The sequence below is a fragment of the Rana temporaria genome, chromosome 1, assembly GCF_905171775.1.
Source record: "Rana temporaria chromosome 1, aRanTem1.1, whole genome shotgun sequence".
Classification (NCBI taxonomy): Eukaryota; Metazoa; Chordata; class Amphibia; order Anura; family Ranidae; genus Rana; species Rana temporaria.
Window position 1 is genome coordinate 650,536,905 of NC_053489.1, and position 20,071 is coordinate 650,556,975.

Genomic DNA, 20,071 nt, shown 5'->3' on the forward strand with positions numbered 1-20,071 from the left:
AGGCGGTCTCCCACCAGGCACTAGCCAGGCCCGACCCTGGGTAGCTACCGACACCAGACACATTCAGGGAAGTGTGGCCGTAGGTCCACGCAAGTCCAGCGACTCAGGGCCGACTGGACCCCCCCAGTTTTGTGAACCCCCCAGGTTCACAACCCGTGAGCTGGCATTCGTCATAAACACCGACCACTGGAAGGAAGAAATAACTTCCCGGACCGAAGAGTCGGGGATCTCTGTCACCAACTCAGAGAGACTCTGACTAGGTGGCGCACAGGAATCTAATGATTTCAGAGACAAGGGATTTTTACCTTCTGGACAGTATTTCCCCTGGAAAACCAGGGTGTGGAACTGGGCATACAGTACTGCCTTGAAGGAGGCTACCCACAGGCCCCGAACCAGCAGGCGCCCGGAGAGAAAACCGATTGCGTGATGCCAATACCTTCACTGCAGACTGAAGAGCCTGCAATTTCTCCAGGGGAAGAAGGACCTTTGCCACCGAGGAGTCTGGATCAACACTAGATACTCCAACGCTGAGTCGGAACCTAGCATGCCCAGGATCGCACACATGGAGGGCAGGCTTGCTGCCACTGAGCTACACCTTCTGGCCTAAACGTTTAACACCCACCCGAATCTTCGGAGGGTCTGAATGGGATTAACCCATCCACTAGGTCGGAGACAGAGGCTGCTCTCAGAAGAAAATCGTCCAAGTAGCCAATGAGGCAAAGCCTCGCTGTCCCAACAAAGTTAGGATAAGTGCGAGCTCCTAGCTGAAAACCCATGGTGCGGACTCCAGATCAAAAGGGGAGGGCCACAGGCTGACAGAGACCCTTCTCTCATCACGAAGCACAGAAAAAAACACTGACATGCGCAAAACGGGACATGCATGTATGCGTCCCTGATGTCCGAGGACGTCAGGACATCCCCCGGATGGAGCGCAGCTACCACCGAACAAATGGATTCCATGCGGAACTACCCAACGTTCACAAAGGTATTTAGGGCCTGAGGCCCATAGAAAACCCCAAAACTCTCGTCCTGCGGGAAAGGTAAAATTACCCCGCAGCTTAGCAAATCCCACACTGCCCAAGGCAGACCGACAGGCCGGGAGAGGAAGACACGAGGAAAGAACTTTGTTCTGTGGATAGGAGGAAACCCTATCTAGTACTCCGAAGAGACCACCTCGCAGACCCACTGGTCAGAGAGCAGGGAGGTTTCACCGAATTGTGAACCTGCAAGCCGCCCCTCCTACCTAGAGACAGGGAGGGAAGGACATTGGCAGGATTTGGGTGCCGGCGTGATCGGCTTACGCACCCAGGGATGGATTAGTCCCCCAGCTGGGCCTTTGATGGCCTGGGTGGGTTGCCTCTAAATAATACACACACATAATGTGTATGTATATTATGTAGATGTTTGCACACATGCCTTTGGAGGAAACCGGAGTTCCCGGAGGAAACCACGCAGACACAGGGAGTGACAATGCAAGCTCCAAGCAGATTGGCGTCAGTGTCCGGATTTGAACCAATGACTCTCTTGCTGCCAAGTAATGGAGTTAAGCACTACACCACCGTGTGCATAAAACCATTCTAAAACAGACGCCCTGGATAACAAGGGCGCAGCATTCAATGAAGCATCACAGACCTATATGAGGCCCTGGACCAGCTGGTCCGCTAGCCTAATAACCTCAGGAGAGAGTCGGTGCTTCTCCACTGTCTGGTGCAAAATGCTCACTACGTGAGTTGTATACAGCACTAGGGGTCAGGACTACTCCAAGATGGCCGCCGCGCGTTCAGAACGCGGCCACAGGAAAATGGCCGGCACAATGTAAGCTGCGCCATAGCGCGGCTACGACAAAATGGGCGCCAATGGGAGTTTTCAATGTAATTGAAAAACCTCCCAAAAAATGGCGCCAGCGCCGACTGAGACCCCAGTGTAGTGACCACAATAGGCCACAAGCCAGACCCCAGCATGGTAAACATGGAACGGGTCAGTACTTTGGATCTTCTATCAGTCAGATCCATACAAGCGGGAGTTCCCGCCCAGCGGTGAGGGACTACAAAAGCCCTCAGCGGCTTTTCTCATTCCGCATCTCAGAAATGATCAAAGAAGGGCACAGAAGGAAAAAACCTACACAGCGGTCTGATTTTTGTGATCCAAAAAAGACCGAGCCCTCAGCGGAAACCCAGCTGCACTATGCAGCTTAGGAGAGTCCCTTGCAGCAGTAAAAAGCGCACCCATAAATGCCTTATTCTGCTTTTTTTTTTTTTAGGTACCTGGTCCATGGCTTCATAACAGAGCATTCCCCAGGGGATAACGGGGAAAGGGGGCACTCTCTTGCCGCCCGCCCGCAGTCCACCCCCACCCTGGCACAAACTGTGTCCAGGACTAACAATAAAAACTCTGTGGGAATCCCAGGTGCTAACACCTGCTGCCACCACCAGCATGTGGGGGAAGGACCCAGATACTGACTCCAATATTTACATAGTGTGTATTATAATATGCACACCTGTCCATACAAATAGACAAAAGCTCCTAGAGCCCTATTCAGGGCCTCTCACCCACTTGCTGCGCTGACCAGGGGTAACCAGGGGGCTCCCTCAGGAGGAGACTGCCCAGTGCTGTCTGTGAGAGGAGAAGAACCGTGAGGTAACTTTTGCAGGGACCCGTGTTTAAACAGGAAAAGCCTTCCAGGCTTTTTAATTTAAGGATAAGACACAGATACAGCATAAAAAGCAAAACCGTTACAGGTGTCACCAATCAGTCAGTGTCTGCTGAAGTATAATCATAAACATCTGTGCTCATCACGGGGCTTTTTACCAGTGAAAAATCCCTCACAGGGAAGCCCAATACAAAAAAGAAAAAACACAGTCTAGATAACACAGTCCCCTCAGGAAGGCCCCCTCCCCCCTGACGGCGGCAATGTTAGCAATGCAGCAAGGGAAAGGAGCAGGGAAGTAAGGGGAAGGGACCCCCGAACCCCAGGAATGCCCAGCTGTACCAACCCACCGAAGCAGGAGGGACTGTACTTACCCGTCCAAGCGAGGACTCGCTGAAGCATTCCTGACAGAACTACAACCGAAATGGAGGTAGCTGTCGGCCCGGTCCACTGTGAGTGAGACAACACCACAGCCCAGTCATATGTGGACCTCGGAGCAAAGCTCACTGGCCACCCCAGGAGTCATGGGGTATGGCGTGGCAGACCAAGCCTCTTTGCAAAGGTGTGCCCACGCTTGCTGGTCGGACTGAGTAGACTACAAGGATCTATATTATCCAGCCTGTCTCTCAACCGACAGTTGAAAGAAGATTCTTCAAAGAAAATGTAAAATAAAATAAAATTTCTCCTCAGGGCGCTGGGCCCAAAGGGAGCCATACGTCCTTCTCCTTTGCTAGGCAGAACGAAAGTGCAGTGAGGAGGGTTATGTCTGGAGGGACCGCCCCCTGGGCGGGGCTGTTCAACTCTGTTAATGTAACATGTATTTAACTATTTAACATGTTTCTGCCTAGTCCTCTCCTGTAAACAGGGAACATAACCCACTTGTCAAGATTTAAGGAGCTGTGTCCGTCCATGGACGATAAGAGAAACAATGCTTCTGTAGATGAGGGGAACATATGACCTCCATGAGCTTCCATTGGGATCCCACGGCTATGGCACATACATGGGTACATTGGTCCAAGCCGAGCCAATGTAACTTTGTAAGAACTGCCATATCTGGAATTCAGGACTGAACTTTTGACTGGAGAGCTCCTTTAATTACCAGCAACAGCTAGAGCAGCGATGGCGAACCTTGGCACCCCAGATGTTTTGCAACTTCATTTCCCATGAGGCTCATGCACTCTGCACTGTATTTAATGAGCATCATGGGAAATGTAGTTTCAAAACATCTGGGGTGCCAAGGTTCGCCATCACTGAGCTAGAGAGACAAGGCCACGTCCAGTATTAGTCCGCATTAAAAGAATTCATTACAATATAAAACTTGGCAAAGTGGTCGCTGTATAAATGAACATCAACAACCACAAAACTCTCCCCGCTCCAACTTCTACTTTTTACAGTTTTATTGAAAATCTATGGAATGAAGAAGAAAAAAAAACATTTTATTTAGAGAGGGAGTGAACAATTTAGTAGAAATATTGATAAGAACTGGCTACGGGACTACTGAATCTATAATTCATGGCCACTTAACAACCCTGCATTCCAAATCCAGTTCAACTTAGAAGTCTTTAACTAGTTTGTAAGCCAAACAACCTGAATTATTTATAGATAATTAAATCAGTGGAACACTTGTAAGTCATTAAGCACCACAATTAAAGAAGCCTCTTATTAGGCTGAATTATAGGCCAGAAAACCGGGAACCATCATTAATTGTGGATCTCAACACAAGAGCCATAAAAGATGTTCAATAGGAAAGCGGCACTCAGGAAATCTTATGTTTATTTCGTCCATTTATCCACCTAGGCTGCAGGAAGAACACACTTACACAAGCTCACCATTTGGTAATTGGCTTAAAGAGGCAATTTGGTAAACAAACTGAAGTGTAGCTAAAATGTTTTGTTTTCAGTTATGAGGGGTCAGAATTTTTCTGCGGTCAGTATGTCCGGAGGGGAGGGGGGGACCATCCTATTTGTCTTGGTGAACATTGTTGCTGGGAGTGAAAACAAGGAAAAATTACCTGAATGGGACCAGTGTGAAAATCAATGTTTTAGTCAGGGCTGTGGAGTCGGTAGATAAATGTTCCGACTCCGACTCCTCAGTTTTATGTACTTCCGACTCCTCTGTATTAATATGCAAATGTATTTTATACATTCCTTGAGGGAAAGAAACGCAACCTACCACAGGGCTACTGGCTGGGAAGCCAACAGTCTACTGTATTGCACAGTTTAAGCAAAAGACAAACACAATGAAAACAATCAAGTGGCTGGATAGTAGCAGCAGGCATAAACATCAGGAACAGGATCTTTACCAGTTCAAAAATACAAACCACATTATTTGGTTGTTTTAGAACAAAAACAAAGCTTATCTATAATGAACCAAAAACAAAATCTGTAAAACCTAGAAATGGTTTATATTAATCTTGAAATGTAGTTATAGGCTTAGCAAATGCAAATCAATTCAATGTAGAGTTCTAAGGAAGAGAATTGCCTCTGCCAGATCCTCTTTCATAGAGGCTCTTAAAGCGGTGGTTCACCCTGCAGAACAACATTTTAGCATACAATTCGGCATTGTAGCGCGAGCTACAGTATGCCGGTCTTAATTTTTTTATCGCCGTACTCACAGTGTAATCGTACATAGTAGATTCTGACTGCCCGCGGGGAATGGGCGTTCCTTTCAAGAGGGAGGGTGATTGACGGCCGGCTCTGGCACGTCACACTCCCCGAAGACAGCCGGAGTAGGTCTCGGCTCTTCACGGCGCCTGCGCACAGACTATGCGCAGGCGCCGTGAAGAGCCAAGCCTATTTCGGCTATTTCCGGAGAAGCGTGACGCGCCAGAGCCGGCCGTCAATCACCTTCCGTCTGGATTGGAACGCCCATTCCCCGTGGGCAGTCGGAATCTACTATGTACGATTACACTGTGAGTACGGCGAAAAAAAATTAAGACCGGCATACTGTAGCTCGCGCTACAATGCCGAATTTTAGGCTAGAAGAAAAAAAAAAAATATTTTATAGGGTGAACCCCCGCTTTAAGTCAGACTTTATTATTTTTAGGGCTGAAAATAATCTTTCGACACTGACTTGGGTGGGTGGTATTGCAGTAACTATTCTGGCCACATCACTAACGATCTCTGGATAAACAAGGATGGCTTCTTCAACAGTAAGTTTTGATGAGCGATCATACTTTTCAACTTCTTTTAGTGCTTTATAAAACTCCTGTTGGAATTTTTTTATTTGGACACTTACTGGTTCTCTAACATGCGTTCCCTGTAAAAGAACAACACAACACTATGGAAAGTATAATTATTGCAGCTCCTAATTGTGCGGTGCGTGCCATATAGTGAAGCACATGAAAAGCATGCTTCTTCAGTCACTTAACGTGTTCGTTTTGCGGTTACGTGAGGCACTGCATGCATTGGTCTTTATTCTTACAGTAGAGAAGTCATTAATTATAACTTTTTGTGAATTGGGACATTTAAACTTGCTTTTTTTTTTTTTTTAATTCCAATCTAAATTTAGTAGGAGTCGGAGTCGGTGCATTGTTTGCCGACTTCCGACTCCAGGTACCCAAAATTTCCCCCGACTCCTCGACTCAGACTCCACAGCCCTGGTTTTAGTGGCAACGGTCTACATGGGGGGTATATTATAAACAGTTGGCAAAAAAAAATGGAATTAAAAGAGGACCTTCAGTGCCCATCCAATGCAGCCTCGCGCCAGTGACCATCCAACGCAGCCACACCAGTGACCATCCAACGCAGCCACGCTAGTGACCATCCAATGCAGCCACGCCAGTGTCCATCAGTCTCACCTAGGAGAAAACAGTGTCCCCACTATCTCAGCATCCTGGAATTACACATTTGTCCTGGTGAACATTGTTGCTGGGAGTGAAAACAAGGAAAAACACAACATTTTGAGTGATTACCTGAATGGGACCAGTGTGAAAATCAATGTTTTAGTGGCAACGGTCTACATGGGGGGTATATTATAAACAGTTGGCAAAAAAAAAAATGGAATTAAAAGAGGACCTTCAGTGCCCATCCAATGCAGCCTCGCCAGTGACCATCCAACGCAGCCACGCCAGTGACCATCCAACGCAGCCACGCCAGTGTCCATCAGTCTCACCTAGGAGAAAACAGTGTCCCCACTATCTCAGCTTCCTGGAATTGCACATTACATCTCCAGGGGGGGGGGGGGGGTTACACTCACAGTGGTTGGTGAGCGGAGCTGCAGAAATCATCAGAAGGCGGTTTGCTGCCCGAACCCAGAAAAGGAAGCTGACTTTAGATGACTGAAGACCAAGATTGCAGCTCAGGACCTGGGCTGCTGTCTCTGACCAGATCGCAGCATGACAATGCTGGATCCACCAAGCAGGTGTGTATCTGAATCCAGGACAATGCAGCATAGCAGACAAGTGGGTCATAAGAAAAAACTGAAGTTCCTCTTTAAATACAGTCCTGATCAAAAGTTTAAGACCACTTGAAAAATGGCAAAAAATCATATTTTATATTGTTGGATCTTAACAATGTTCCAAGTAGAGCTTCAACATGAAACAAGAAGAAATTAAACATTTTTTGAGCATTCAATTAATTGAAAATAACGATTAAACTGAAACAGGCTGTTTTTCAGCTGATCAAAAGTTTAGAAGGCCAAATCTGTGCAAAGATGTGGATTCATTGTCATCTTCTGTCAGGTAGTCACACGTTGTGATGGCAAAGGCAAAAAAACTCTCCCTTTTTGAACGTGGTCGGGTTGCTGAACTGCATAAGCAGGGTCTCACAGCGCGCAATCGCTGCTGAGGTGGGACGCAGTAAGACAGTCATTTGGAATTTCTTAAATGATCCTGAGGGTTATGGAACAAAAAAGTAAAGTGGAAGACCCAAAAAAATTCCACCAGCACTGAGCCGGAGGATCCAATTGGCTGTCTGTCAAGACACTGGACGATCCTCGACCCAAATTAAGGCCCTTACTGGTGCTGACTGCAGCCCCATAACCATCAGGCGGCATCTGAGACTGAAGGGCTTCAAAAACAAAAAACGTCTTCAAAAACCTCGTCTCCTTGAACACCACAGAACTGCTTGTTTGGGCTTTGCAAGAGATCACCAAACATGGGACATTCAAAGGTGGAAGAAAGTTTTATTCTCTGAATTGCTGTTTAACTTGTAATGCTTAACTTTTAATACCAACGGCCACCACCAGATGGCGCCAGCTCACACAAGGAAGAGCTGGGGACTTAACAAAAGTCAAGTCGCCAGGACGCTATTTATAGTCGCCATGGCGACCGGGATTTGTCGAGCCCTGATTTAATGCAATACACTGGAATATGAAATGGTCTTATTTATATACACTATATTACCAAAAGTATTGAGTTGGCCCACTCTTTGCAGCTATAACAACTTCAACTCTTCTGGGAAGGCTGTCCACAATGTTTAGGAGTGTGTCTATGGGAATGTTTGACCATTCTTCCAGAAGTGCATTTGTGAGGTCAGGCACTGATGTTGGATGAGAAGGCCTGGCTCACAGTGTCCGCTCTAATTCATCCCAATGGTGACACTGCACTCACAGGAGTTGATAAAAAAAAAATTGTGCATGCACAACTTTGTGATACTGCACCACAATACAAGTTAGCCTGGTACTGTTATTTGCTCTGCAATGCAAGTTCATCATAAGGTGTGTTGAGGGGATACCACACTGCACCAGCGCACTTGCTGAGCAGTAAAAAATGTGGAAGAAGGTTAAAAAATCCACTCAATGGCATAGGACAGACTGGAAGATTTTATCCTCCTAGCACATTTATGTCTAACAAGCAGCTTTGATCTGAAAACACTTAGCTAGATTCAGAGAGAGTTAGGCCGGCTATCAGTAGATACGCCGACCTAACTCGGAATCTGCACCGTCCTAAGTTTAGGTGTATTCTCAAACTGAGATACACTTAAACCTAGCTAAGATACGACGGCCTGTGCCGTCGTATCTTAGGGTGCAATATTTAGGCTGGCCGCTAGGTAGCGCTTCCGTTGAGTTCGGCGTAGAATATGTAAATGACTAGATACGCCTATTCACGAACGCATGTGTGCCCGTCGCAGTAAAGATATGCCGTTTACGTAAGGCGTTTTCAGGCGTAAAGTTATTCCATCAAATAGCTGGACTAGTCAATGTTAAAGCGGGGGTTCACCCTATCAACGAAAAAAAAAAATTTTTTTTTCTTTTACCATAAAATCAGGCATTGTAGCGCGAGCTACAGTATGCCTGTCCCGAATTTTTTACCCCCGTACTCACCTTGTACGCGTAGATCGAAGATACCGGGGAATAGGCGTGCCTATGGAGACGGAGGATGATTGACGGCCGGCTCTGGCGCGTCACGCTTCTCCGGAAATAGCCGAAATAGGCTTGGCTCTTCACGACGCGTGCGCATAGCCTGTGCGCAGGCGCCGTGAAGAGCCGAGACCTACTCCGGCTGTCTTCGGGGAGAGTGACGTGCCAGGGCCGGCCGTCAATCATCCTCCCTCTCCATAGGCACGCCCATTCCCCGCGGGAGCCGAAATCTACGATGTCAGATTACAAGGTGAGTCCGGGGTTAAAAAAATCGGGACAGGCATACTGTAGCTCGCGCTACAATGCCTGTCTCGATGGTAAAATCGTGTCGGGGGGGGTGAACTACCGCTTTAAGTATGGCCGTCATTCCCGCGTCGAAATTTGAAAATTTTACGTAGTTTGCGTAAGTCGTCCGTGAATAGGGCTGGAAGTAATTTACGTTCACTTCGAAACCAATACGTCCTTGCGGCGTACTTTGGCGCAATGCACAGTGGGATATGTACAAAACGTCAATCACGTCAGGTCACCCCCCATTAACATAAAACACGCCCCCTCATCCTAATTTGAATTAGGCGCGCTTACGCCAGCCCTATTTACGCTACGCCGCCGTAAGTTAGGAGGCAAGTACTTTGTGAATACAGTACTTGCCTCTCTGACTTACTCTACTCACCGTATTAGACGACCCCCCGCCGCCGCCGGGTGCTTTGTAAGGCTGTATGGAATGCCGGGTGCTTTGTAATGCCTTTTCAAAACGAAAATGCCGCCGCCGGGTGCTGTATGTAGTCTGTATATGCGCCGCTCAGCCAATCCCGATGCACTGTGTTGATGACAGAGCATGCTAAGCCTGCTCGGATTGGCAGAGGTTATTACTCCAATCCAAGCAGGCTTAGCATGCTCTGTCATCAACAGAGTGCATCGGGATTGGCTGAGCGGCGCAGAATACAGACTTACAGAGCGCCTGGCGGGCTGAAATCGAGCGAGCAGCTGCTTAACCCGGCGTATAAGACGACCCCCGGTTTTTGGCTGTGAAATTCCTGTCTAAAAAGTCATCTTATACGCCGGAAAATACGGTATATATATATTTTTTTTTTTCAAAATTGTCGCTTTTTTTGTTTATAGTGCAAAAAAATTAAAACCGCAGAGGTGATCAAATACCACCAAAAGAAATCTCTATTTGTGGGGGGGACATCAATTTTGTTTGGGTACAGCATCGCACGAACGCACAATTGTCAGTTAAAGCGCAACGGTGCCATATTGCAAAAAATGTCGTGGTCAGGAAGTGGGTAAATCCTTCCGGGGCTGAAATGGTTAACAAAACTCTTAACATAAAATAACATGGGGCAGGGGACATAACAAAAATAAAGGGTTTGAGGAGATATGTTAAATAGGCTACAATCCTAAACCACCTCAGGGGTAAGTGCGTTACACTCCTGCAATTTGATAACCTCCCAGAAGATTTTAGCAAACCAGTTTGATTAAATGAAGGAAGCCTTTTCCATTTCTAACCTTTCTTACTACAAATCCCATATACGCCGCTGTGTAAGCGTTACAGATATCAGCACAGTGAACGTGACCAGGGTTCAAAGGTCACAAAATGCTGCAGGGCGAAGGTTAACACCGATTTCCACAATGCTAATAGATTGAACGCGCCCTGAACATCCATAGCTGGGCCAGATGTCCGTTATCACAATGTAATTCTGTCCAAATCTGCTGGTAATTAGTTTCATCTTTCCGACATGAATGATTCTTGTGCTCGGTGACGGCCGCTGTGATCTCAAGGTAAAATCCCACCATTAGTCACCTCTTACTGTCAAAGCTCCTCTGTAACTGTCCAGCAGCACAGATCCTTATCGAAGGTTAAAGCCATTACCTACTTATAGGGCCCTGAAAGGCCCACAATACCTTGTATAGGTTTACAATAATCTTCTATTGGCTGGAAATTCCAAAAGGCATGTTTTAGTCTCAGAAATTTGTCACTTCAAATAGTCCCCAATAGAACACAAATAGCAAAAATATATTTTTTTTCAACCCAAAACTGGAATAAGTTGTGGCTTTATATCTAGAGTAGTGAAATTGTAATGAACAATAATGAGTAGAGCCACCCTTTTTACAAGTGAGTATATCACATAACAAACCACTGGAAAATATATAAAAAGTTGGCGCCAACTCAAATAATATATATTTTTTATCAAATATTTTTTTTTTTATTGTTGTTTGTATTGCAATACAATGATACATAAGCTTAAAGCAGTTGTATACCCTCTTGTCATACTTGCACCTACAGGTAAGCCTACATTAAAGCTTACCTGTAGGTGCTTGCAATGTCTCCGTAACCTGGAAAAGCGGGTAGACAACGGCGCAGGCGCACTGAGCACGGCGGCTCCTAAATGGGAGCCTGCCGGAAAGTGGCTGAAATGTGCGCATACATGGGGATCGTGCCGTTCCGCGCACATGCGCAGGAGTGACATCATCGCCGCTCCGGCCAGTCACAGTGCCGGAGTGCCAAGACCCGGAAGTCACTCCGGGCATCATGGCGGTGACGGAGGATGTGTCCTAGGACCACTGCGGGGGCTTCGATCTAAGGCAAGTAATTGATAATGAGCTAGTATGCTAGCACATTATGCCTTTGCCTTGCAGGTTTTTAAAAAAATAAATAAAATAAATTTGGGGTATACAACCGCTTTAAAAAAAGGTACAGGTCGTATTATGCAACATTTCTGTTATACAGTCACTTGTAGCATCTTGCACTTTACTTAGAGACAGTAGTAGTTAAATATCCGGTGCTAGCAGATCGTTGTAGATGCATGGTTTTATTCAACAATATATATCTACTTGTACAAAAAAAAACAGGACGACGTCAGGTGTGATGAAACGCATAGGGAGGAGCAACGTGCTGACATCACTGCCTGTACGCAGGTCTAGGAAGCAACGGGTTGCCATCGCGAGCCGGCCGGCTCTCGATTTATCTTAATGCCGTTTTTATCCAACTGAAAAGTTGCGATTTCGCTTTTAACGTTAATAAAATATAAGGATTTACACTATGCAAGCCTTTATTCTTACATGGGGACCCATTGATCGTCTATTCATATGAGGACATCCATTGGTGAAGAGGCTGAGGAATTGGGTGCACAGCACAGAGACCCAAGGCTGGGTAAGATCTCCTATAATTAAGGGATCATTTATAGCTGGTAAGCGGCAGTGCGTGCAGAGGTGGAGGCACTAACCTATCTTACCTTTTCATTTCTTCTGGGGTGTTTCATTTGTGTGTCACCATGGATGAATATTGATACACTTCATATGGAAATGTTTTGGGGGTTTTCACCCGTCAAGGAGTAATTAGTCATACTTACATTGATTGTATCATTTGCCATCACTAAGTGTTCTTTCTTTGCTCACATGTTTCATATGGATTTATTCAGGTCTTATTTTTAGGGCATTATTTTGGACTATCAATTATCAGCGCAACTTAAAGTTTATTTTGAAGATGCAGCGGAGCTTCTAATTTATTTAAGGATTTACATTTTTTATTGTTTGTAGCGCAGTATTTTCAATGTTGTTAGATCGTTGTATATGCATTATGGTTTTATTCAACAATATATATCAACTTGTATATAAAAAGTCACTAGAGAACTCAGAGTGGGGGGCAAAGGAAATAGATAGTGGAAAAAGAGTAAGAGGTCATCATATTGGCTCTTCTACCTGTCATGGTGGGTCCTCCTGAAGGTGTCACAGCTCCCAGACTAGCGGGGCCACTAGTCTGTTCTGTACTCTAGCGGTCATTTACTCCATCATTTCCACATCTTTGATTCAAGCATGTAGGGCTCAGGGGAGGGAGGGGAGCGCCGTTTCCAATTTAGAGCAACGAGAAAGCGTGCAGCCGTGAGGATGCGGCGTTCAAATGATATCTTGGTGCACAAATAATAAACACACAAATACAAAATAAAATAGAAACAAGTCCTCAAGCAGGAGACCAAACGCCAAAGAGAAAAGTCTGTGTATTAACAGGTACTTCTAATTAGCCGTGTTTCACCTTCTCTCGTGCAGGAGTAATGCGGACTCACCAGATGGCCAAATCATATACTTCATATACTCAGATCCTTTGGAACGATCCTTGGCACATTAGCACCTTAAAATGTAAGTGAGCACTTGACCTTTTCTGGAACTTGGTTTATATTGAAGCATATTGTACTATGTGAAAAATGTTTTTGCTTTAACCAAGCCACATTGACCTATGAGCACAAGGATACATCAAGGGATACATTATACCTTCCAAGTATATGAAGTCTCCCATGATTTGGCCATCTGGTGAGTCAGCATTTCTCCCTCACGTGTGAAGGTAAAACATGCCTATTTAAGAGTACCTGTTAATACACAGACTTTTTTCTTTGGTGTTTGGTCTCCTGCTTGAGGACTTGTTTTTATTTGGTATTTGTGTGGTTATTTGTGCACCAAGATATCATTTGAGTTAGCACCAACTTTTTATATATTTTCCAATAATATATATTTAATATACTCTATAAATGTTTGGCACTAAGCAGAATGTTGTTAGGAAGTAGCAGTGACATCATCAATGTGCTGTACATAGCCTGGGCGAAAAGCAGAGCTGTGGGAGGAGCACAGCAGGCCCCACCTACCATCACCTGCCTGCAGAAAACTACAGGAGGGGGCGGAGACAAGACCAGTCACCCTGCACAAGGAGAGAGAGCAGCAGTGAGCGGTCTTTATTACAGGAAGCTCATTCACAGAGGGAATGTCTCACACTGGATTACTGTACAGAAATACACAAAGCACACCAATCAGCAATGTACTTTTGATATTTGCTTATCTGGGAGTTTAGCTTTAATTTAACTGGTATCAAATTTTTATCATTCGAAGCAAGCAGGTGAGGTAACTGCAACCAAGCTAATACACATCTGCATGTTAGACATTGTGACCAGGGGTAATTTTTTTTTTTTTATAGCAGAAAACAAACACTCCTGCGCACGAGTGGATTACCAGATGGACTAGGTTTCGTAGTAGATAATGGCTCAGGCCTTGCTGCCCTCAGGGATAGGGGTATCCTAGCAGTCAAAGGGAGAAAGAAAAAAAGGGCGCACCAGCCTTGTGCATTATCCTTAAATATATTTTATTTAAAGGTAAATAAAAAAATCTACTCACAAAACAATTGGGAGAAAATGCGCAATGTAAATAGTCTCCAGATGACAGCAATTAGTCTAAAACTGATAAACTCCAGATGGTAACAGAGGAGGTTTCAGGGGCCACTGCTGGCTTACGCATTTCAAAGGATTGCCCTCTTCATCAGAGCCTAGCAGTGTTCTGTCTCTCTGTATATACAGTCCTGATCAAAAATTTAAGACCACTTGAAAAATGGCAAAATATCATATTTTACATTGTTGGATCTTAACAAGGTTCCAAGTAGAGCTTCAACATGCAACAAGAAGAAATGAGAGCGAGATTTTGTGAGCATTACATTTAATGAAAACAACGAATAAACTGAAACAGGCTGTTTTTCAGCTGATCAAAAGTTTAGTACCACACCTCCAAAAAAAACTACCCCCAAAACAGAAATCCAACTTCCAAACATGAACTCAGTAATGAGTAGCTCCGCCATTATTGTTGATCACTTCAAAAATTTGTTTCGGCATGCTTGATGCCTCGCGTTTCCATGAGGTGAGTGGGAACATTTCTCCAAGTGGTGAAGACAGCCGCACGAAGGCCATCTACTGTCTGGAACTGTTGTCCATTTTTGTAAACTTCCCTTGCCATCCATCCCCAAAGGTTCTCAATTGGATTTAGATCAGGGGAACACGCAGGATGGGCCAAAAGAGTGATGTTATTCTCCTGGAAGTCCCTTGTCCTGCGGGCATTGTGTACTGTAGCGTTGTCCTGTTACTACATAGACGAGGGCCCTCAGTCATGAGGAATGCTCTCTGCAACATCTGGACATAGCCAGCGGCCGTTTGACACCCCTGCACTTCCTGAAGCTCCATTGTTCCACTGAAGGAAAAAGAACCCCGGACCATTATGGCGCCCCCTCCACTGTGGCGCGTAGAAAACATCTCGGGTGGGATCTGCTTGTCATGCCAGTAACGTTGGAAACCATCAGGACCATCAAGGTTACATTTTTTCTCATCAGAGAATAAAACTTTCTTCCACCTTTGAATGTCCCATATTTGGTGCTCTCTTGCAAAGTCCAAACGAGCAGTTCTGTGGCGTTCAAGCAGACGAGGTTTTTGAAGACGTTTTTTGTTTTTGAAGCCTTTCAGTCTCAGATGCCGTCTGATGGTTATGGGGCTGCAGTCAGCACCAGTAAGGGCCTTAATTTGGGTCGAGGATCGTTCAGTGTCTTGACAGACAGCCAATTGGATCCTCCGGCTCAGTGCTGGTGAATTTTTTTTGGGTCTTCCACTTGACTTTTTTGTTCCATAACCCTCAGGATCATTTAAGAAATTCCAAATGACTGTCTTACTGCGTCCCACCTCAGCAGCGATGGCGCGCTGTGAGACCCTGCTTATGCAGTTCAGCAACCCGACCACGCTCAAAAAGGGAGAGGTTTTTTGCCTTTGCCATCACAACGTGTGACTACCTGACAATGACAATGACAATGAATCCACATCTTTTCACAGATTTGACCTTTTAAAGGCATGTGGTCCTAAACTTTTGATCAGCTGAAAAACAGCCTGTCTCAGTTTATTCGTTATTTTCAAATAATTGAATGCTCAAAAAATGTTTGGTCTCACTCTCATTTCTTCTTGTTGCATGTTGAAGCTCTACTTGGAACCTTGTTAAGATCCAACAATGTAAAATATGATTTTTTGCCATTTTTCAAGTGGTCTTAGACTTTTGATCAGGATTGTGTATATATATATATATATATATATATATATATATACACATACATATACACACACACACTGTACAGGACGCCAGGGTTGGGTCCTGGATGGACGCTACATAGCGCCAATTTTCAGAGTCTAGTCCCTTCTGACCCCAGGCTTTCAGGCACACAGGGGGTTAACAACTCCCAGGAAGTCAGCTAAAATGAGAGGAAGTGCTGACAGAGGGTGGAGGAGTGTGGGAGTGAAGGTGTCTGCAGAAGTTGTATGCTGCTGAGAAGGACTGGATAATACTTACCAAACCGTATGTGCCTGTGTTTTGTTTTGTTTGCTGTGCTGAAGGTAAAACAGACTTTTTCATTTGTGCTGAAGACAAGCAGGACTTTTGTTTTGATGAATTTTCCCTATGCTGAAGAAAGCGTTGTTTTGTTTGGTTTTCAAATAAAAACCCCTTTTTATTCACTATTACGGTTTAAGCACTTGTCTCGCTGAGCTAAAGAACCCCCAAAGTTCACAACACACACATATACACACAATATATATATATATATATATATATATATATATATATATATATATATATAAAATACACACACACACGTACACGTATAAAGGGTATGTCCAATCTAGATGTGGTGCAGCAAAATAGGGGGCCAGATGATTTTTGGTTTTGTGCTGCCCTAGGCAAGACTGAAATCGCAGCGATCAGCTGCAGGTTCCTCATCAGACCCCGAGACACGATTCGTCCATGTGGCATATATTCGGAGCTTCTCAGCAGTCCTTGTATGTAGTGTCCCTTCTGCCTGGTGGCAGCGCCAGCTAAACGCCTTGTTTTCCCTGCAGTAGATACGCCCCCTGATTGTGACAGGACAACTTTAGGCTTTAATGACAATAAAAACCTTCACGAAAACAGATGAAGAGCTCAAGTCACAAGGAGAGAACCTAGTGGTTTGTCCATTGGGGTATATAAAATAAGCAGGTGGATTACACTGCGGCCATCTGTAACTGCATGCGTAGGAGCCGAGTTACATTCATAGGAGTTGTAAAGAACACTCAGAGGTGCAGTGGGAGTATAAGGAAGTTTTCTTCCAGCACACATCAAGTGATCCGATATCCGGCAGTAATGAGGCCCGTGTGACAGCTGCGAGAACAGACACGCTGTGAAGAATGCAGAGAGTTCTGAGAGAGTGAGAGCGACCCTCAATGTGGAGCAGCAAAATGGATGGAGCAAAAAAATGTGCGGATGTAGAGCCTCAGGACATAAAACGTGACAAATCGCATTAACTGGAAACATCCCGGCTGACGCACCGAGGACAACCCTTCCCAAGAGCAGGGAAGCAGCAAACTGACTGTAGAAATGTGTGCAGAATATATACAGACACAGCATATGTATAGACCAAAAATGTCTCTGGTCAAATAACTATGATGGCACATGGGCTTTGGAAAGAACCGGTCATGTCTACGAAAAGTGTATTACCTAATATTTTTTTATTGGTACAGTACAGACACTTTCTGAATACCCGTGCTTGACCTTAGGGTAGGTTCATCTGTGCCTAGGGAGGATCCTAGATAAAAATGGCCAAAAGTTTAGGGACACTTATGACATCTATTCTTCAAATGACTGAGCCAAGGCATTTCCAGTGAAGGGTACTGTTAACGTAGAACTGTAAGCAAACTGTTTTTATTTCTATTTTGGATAGAGTACAGAAGAGTTAAAACCAGACACATTTTTATTTATTTTTATCATCTGCGATTTCCATTCACTTCCTGTCCCACAGCCAAAACAGGAAGTGAGGAAATCCCTGCAAATTAACCACTTGCGGACCGCTCAGGGTACATTTATTGCAACAGGGTGGCCGCTCTGTGCCAGATCATATACCGTATTTATCGGCGTATATCGCGCACTTTTTTGCCCTGAAAATCAGGGCAAAATCGCGGGTGCGTGATATACGCCGATACCCGCGCCGTGTTTGAATGCCTGTGCTGACATAGACCGAGCGCAGTACACTCGCGTACATTCGGCCAGGCTCGGCTTCACTCGTAGTCACGCTCTGTGACGTTTATGCGTGAGAAGCCGAGCCTGGCCGAATATACCCGAGTGTACTGCGCTCGGTATACGTCGGCTGAGGCTTCAAACTGAGCGCAGGAAACGGGGAATCGACATGAAGACAGCGCGGGAGAAGCCGGGAGGACACCACGGAGGCCGCAGACGGACGCCGGACCGGACGAGGCCACCGATGGACGCCGGGCAAGACACCAAAACTGTAAGTAGTAAAATGTAATAAATGTTTTTTTACAGGAAAAACGGGGCAAAATTTGGTGTGCGCGCTATACGCCGGAGCGCGCAATACCCCGATAAATACGGTACCTAGTATATGATCTGACACTTCCAGGTCTTGGCACGTGCACGCCAACGGCGGCCCGCTCTCGCTGTGATTCTACACAGCAAAAGCTGATCAGCAGGTGTCGGCAGTCTCTATGTCTGCTGGCACCCGCTGATGCTTCAGTAAACAGGTAGAATGGCAGTCTGCCTATGTAAACAAGGCAGACGGCCAATCTGCGGGTACAAAATATGCGAGTACAAAATCTGCGAGTACAAAAGGCAGTAAAGCAGGAACACTGATCCAGGTCATCCACTAGTAAATGCACCTCTCCCACTACACTGAAACACAGGCTAGGCACACAAACCTTTGATCACCCCTGATGTTAAAGTGTTACTAAACCTAGGACGCTGCATTCACTATATCTGGTCTCCCACAGTACACAGAACATGGAAGTGCAATTATAAATGTATATAAAAACTGCTAAATACTTTTTCTCATCAGCAGTATATGGCAGTCTTGTGACTTCTATCAGTGACTGGTTAAAGCTTGTAGGAGGAGTTTTCATATTGCTCTCACTGTCCTATAAGACGGCAGGACCCCTCACCCTCTGTCTGGACAGTGATGATTGGCCCAGTGCTGATCACATGCACCCTTCCCAAGAAAAAAACTCTAGCAATATACACCAAACTGAGCATTTGCAGCCTGTCCCACTCCCTCAATAATATCAGGAGATGCGTTAAGGACAGTGGAAGAAGGGGAGGATCAGTGAAGACAGGATCAAACAGTCTTTTTACACAATGCAAAGGATTTACCCATTAGGTTCCACAGTGAGTATAACAAGCATGCATTACTCCACATACAGACTGATTTTACTCTTGTGGGTTTAGTAACACTTTAAACCCTTCCCAGCCAATGGCATTAGTACAGTGACAGTGCATGTTTTTATTTTAGCATTGATCACTATATTAGAGTCACTGTTCCCCAAAAAATGTAAAAAGTGTCTAACTTGTCTGCTGCAATAAGCCCGCTATAAGTTGCTGATCACCACCATTACTAGTAAAAAAATAAATAAAATACCATAGCTTGTAGACGCTATAACGTTTGCGTAAACCAATCAATATACACACTTATTTTTTTTACCAAAAATACTTGGCAAAATACATATTGGCCTAAATTGATGAAGAATTTAGATATTACAATCTTTTTATAATAGCAAGTAGAAAATATTGTTTTTATTCAAAATTGTCAGTCTTTTCTTGTTTATAGGAGTTGATTAAATACCACCAAAAGAAAGCTCTATTCGTGGGGGGGAGATTAGCGCCAAATATCAAGACCGGACACACAAAAAAAACACTTAAATTACTGCACTGAAAGTACAATTATGTCAGATTCACTTACCTCTCTTCTCCTGGATGCCCAGCAGCTCTGTTTAATTTTCCAAACCACAGCAGCAACAAGAAGCAAGGAGAGGAAACAACTGCAATAAAAAATAAATAAAACGCTCTTAATACATGTCTTGGTTCACTTATAGGAATATTTAGGGATTGGGAAACCTGGCCTTCAGGTCAATATTGTGCCCCCTGATGTGCATGTCTCTACTACTCTGCAATGGGAATGCAGCAATGATTTCTTCTACATTTGAATGTGCTTTCACCCAGCATACAGTGTAGCAATCCGAGCAATACTAGACAACATCAGGCTTGGAGGCTGGATTTCTCAAGCCCTTCTAGGTAAGGATTCTGTATTTCAGCATTTATCTCTGAAATCTGTGTACGCAAGAAGCCAAGTGATGAACTGGTGATATGAGACGGGAGTGTCGCTGTAGCTTTTTTTTTTTTTTAGTTTGAAATTCTCACAAAAAAGTATATATATATATATATATATAATCACATATATATATATATATATATATATATATATATATATATATATATATATATATATATATATATATATATATATAT

At 44.7% G+C, this 20,071-nt stretch overlaps 1 protein-coding gene across 2 annotated transcripts in view; it reads right to left on the bottom strand.

Moving 5' to 3' along the window:
• Nucleotides 1–20,071, bottom strand: part of ATRN (attractin) — a 337,196-nt gene that overhangs the window by 57,466 nt on the left and 259,659 nt on the right. For both annotated transcript variants that reach the window (XM_040335496.1, XM_040335495.1), the window contains exon 26: nucleotides 19,506–19,584. In XM_040335496.1, coding sequence (XP_040191430.1) covers nucleotides 19,506–19,584 — 79 coding nt within the window. The remainder of the gene's footprint in view (nucleotides 1–19,505; nucleotides 19,585–20,071) is intronic.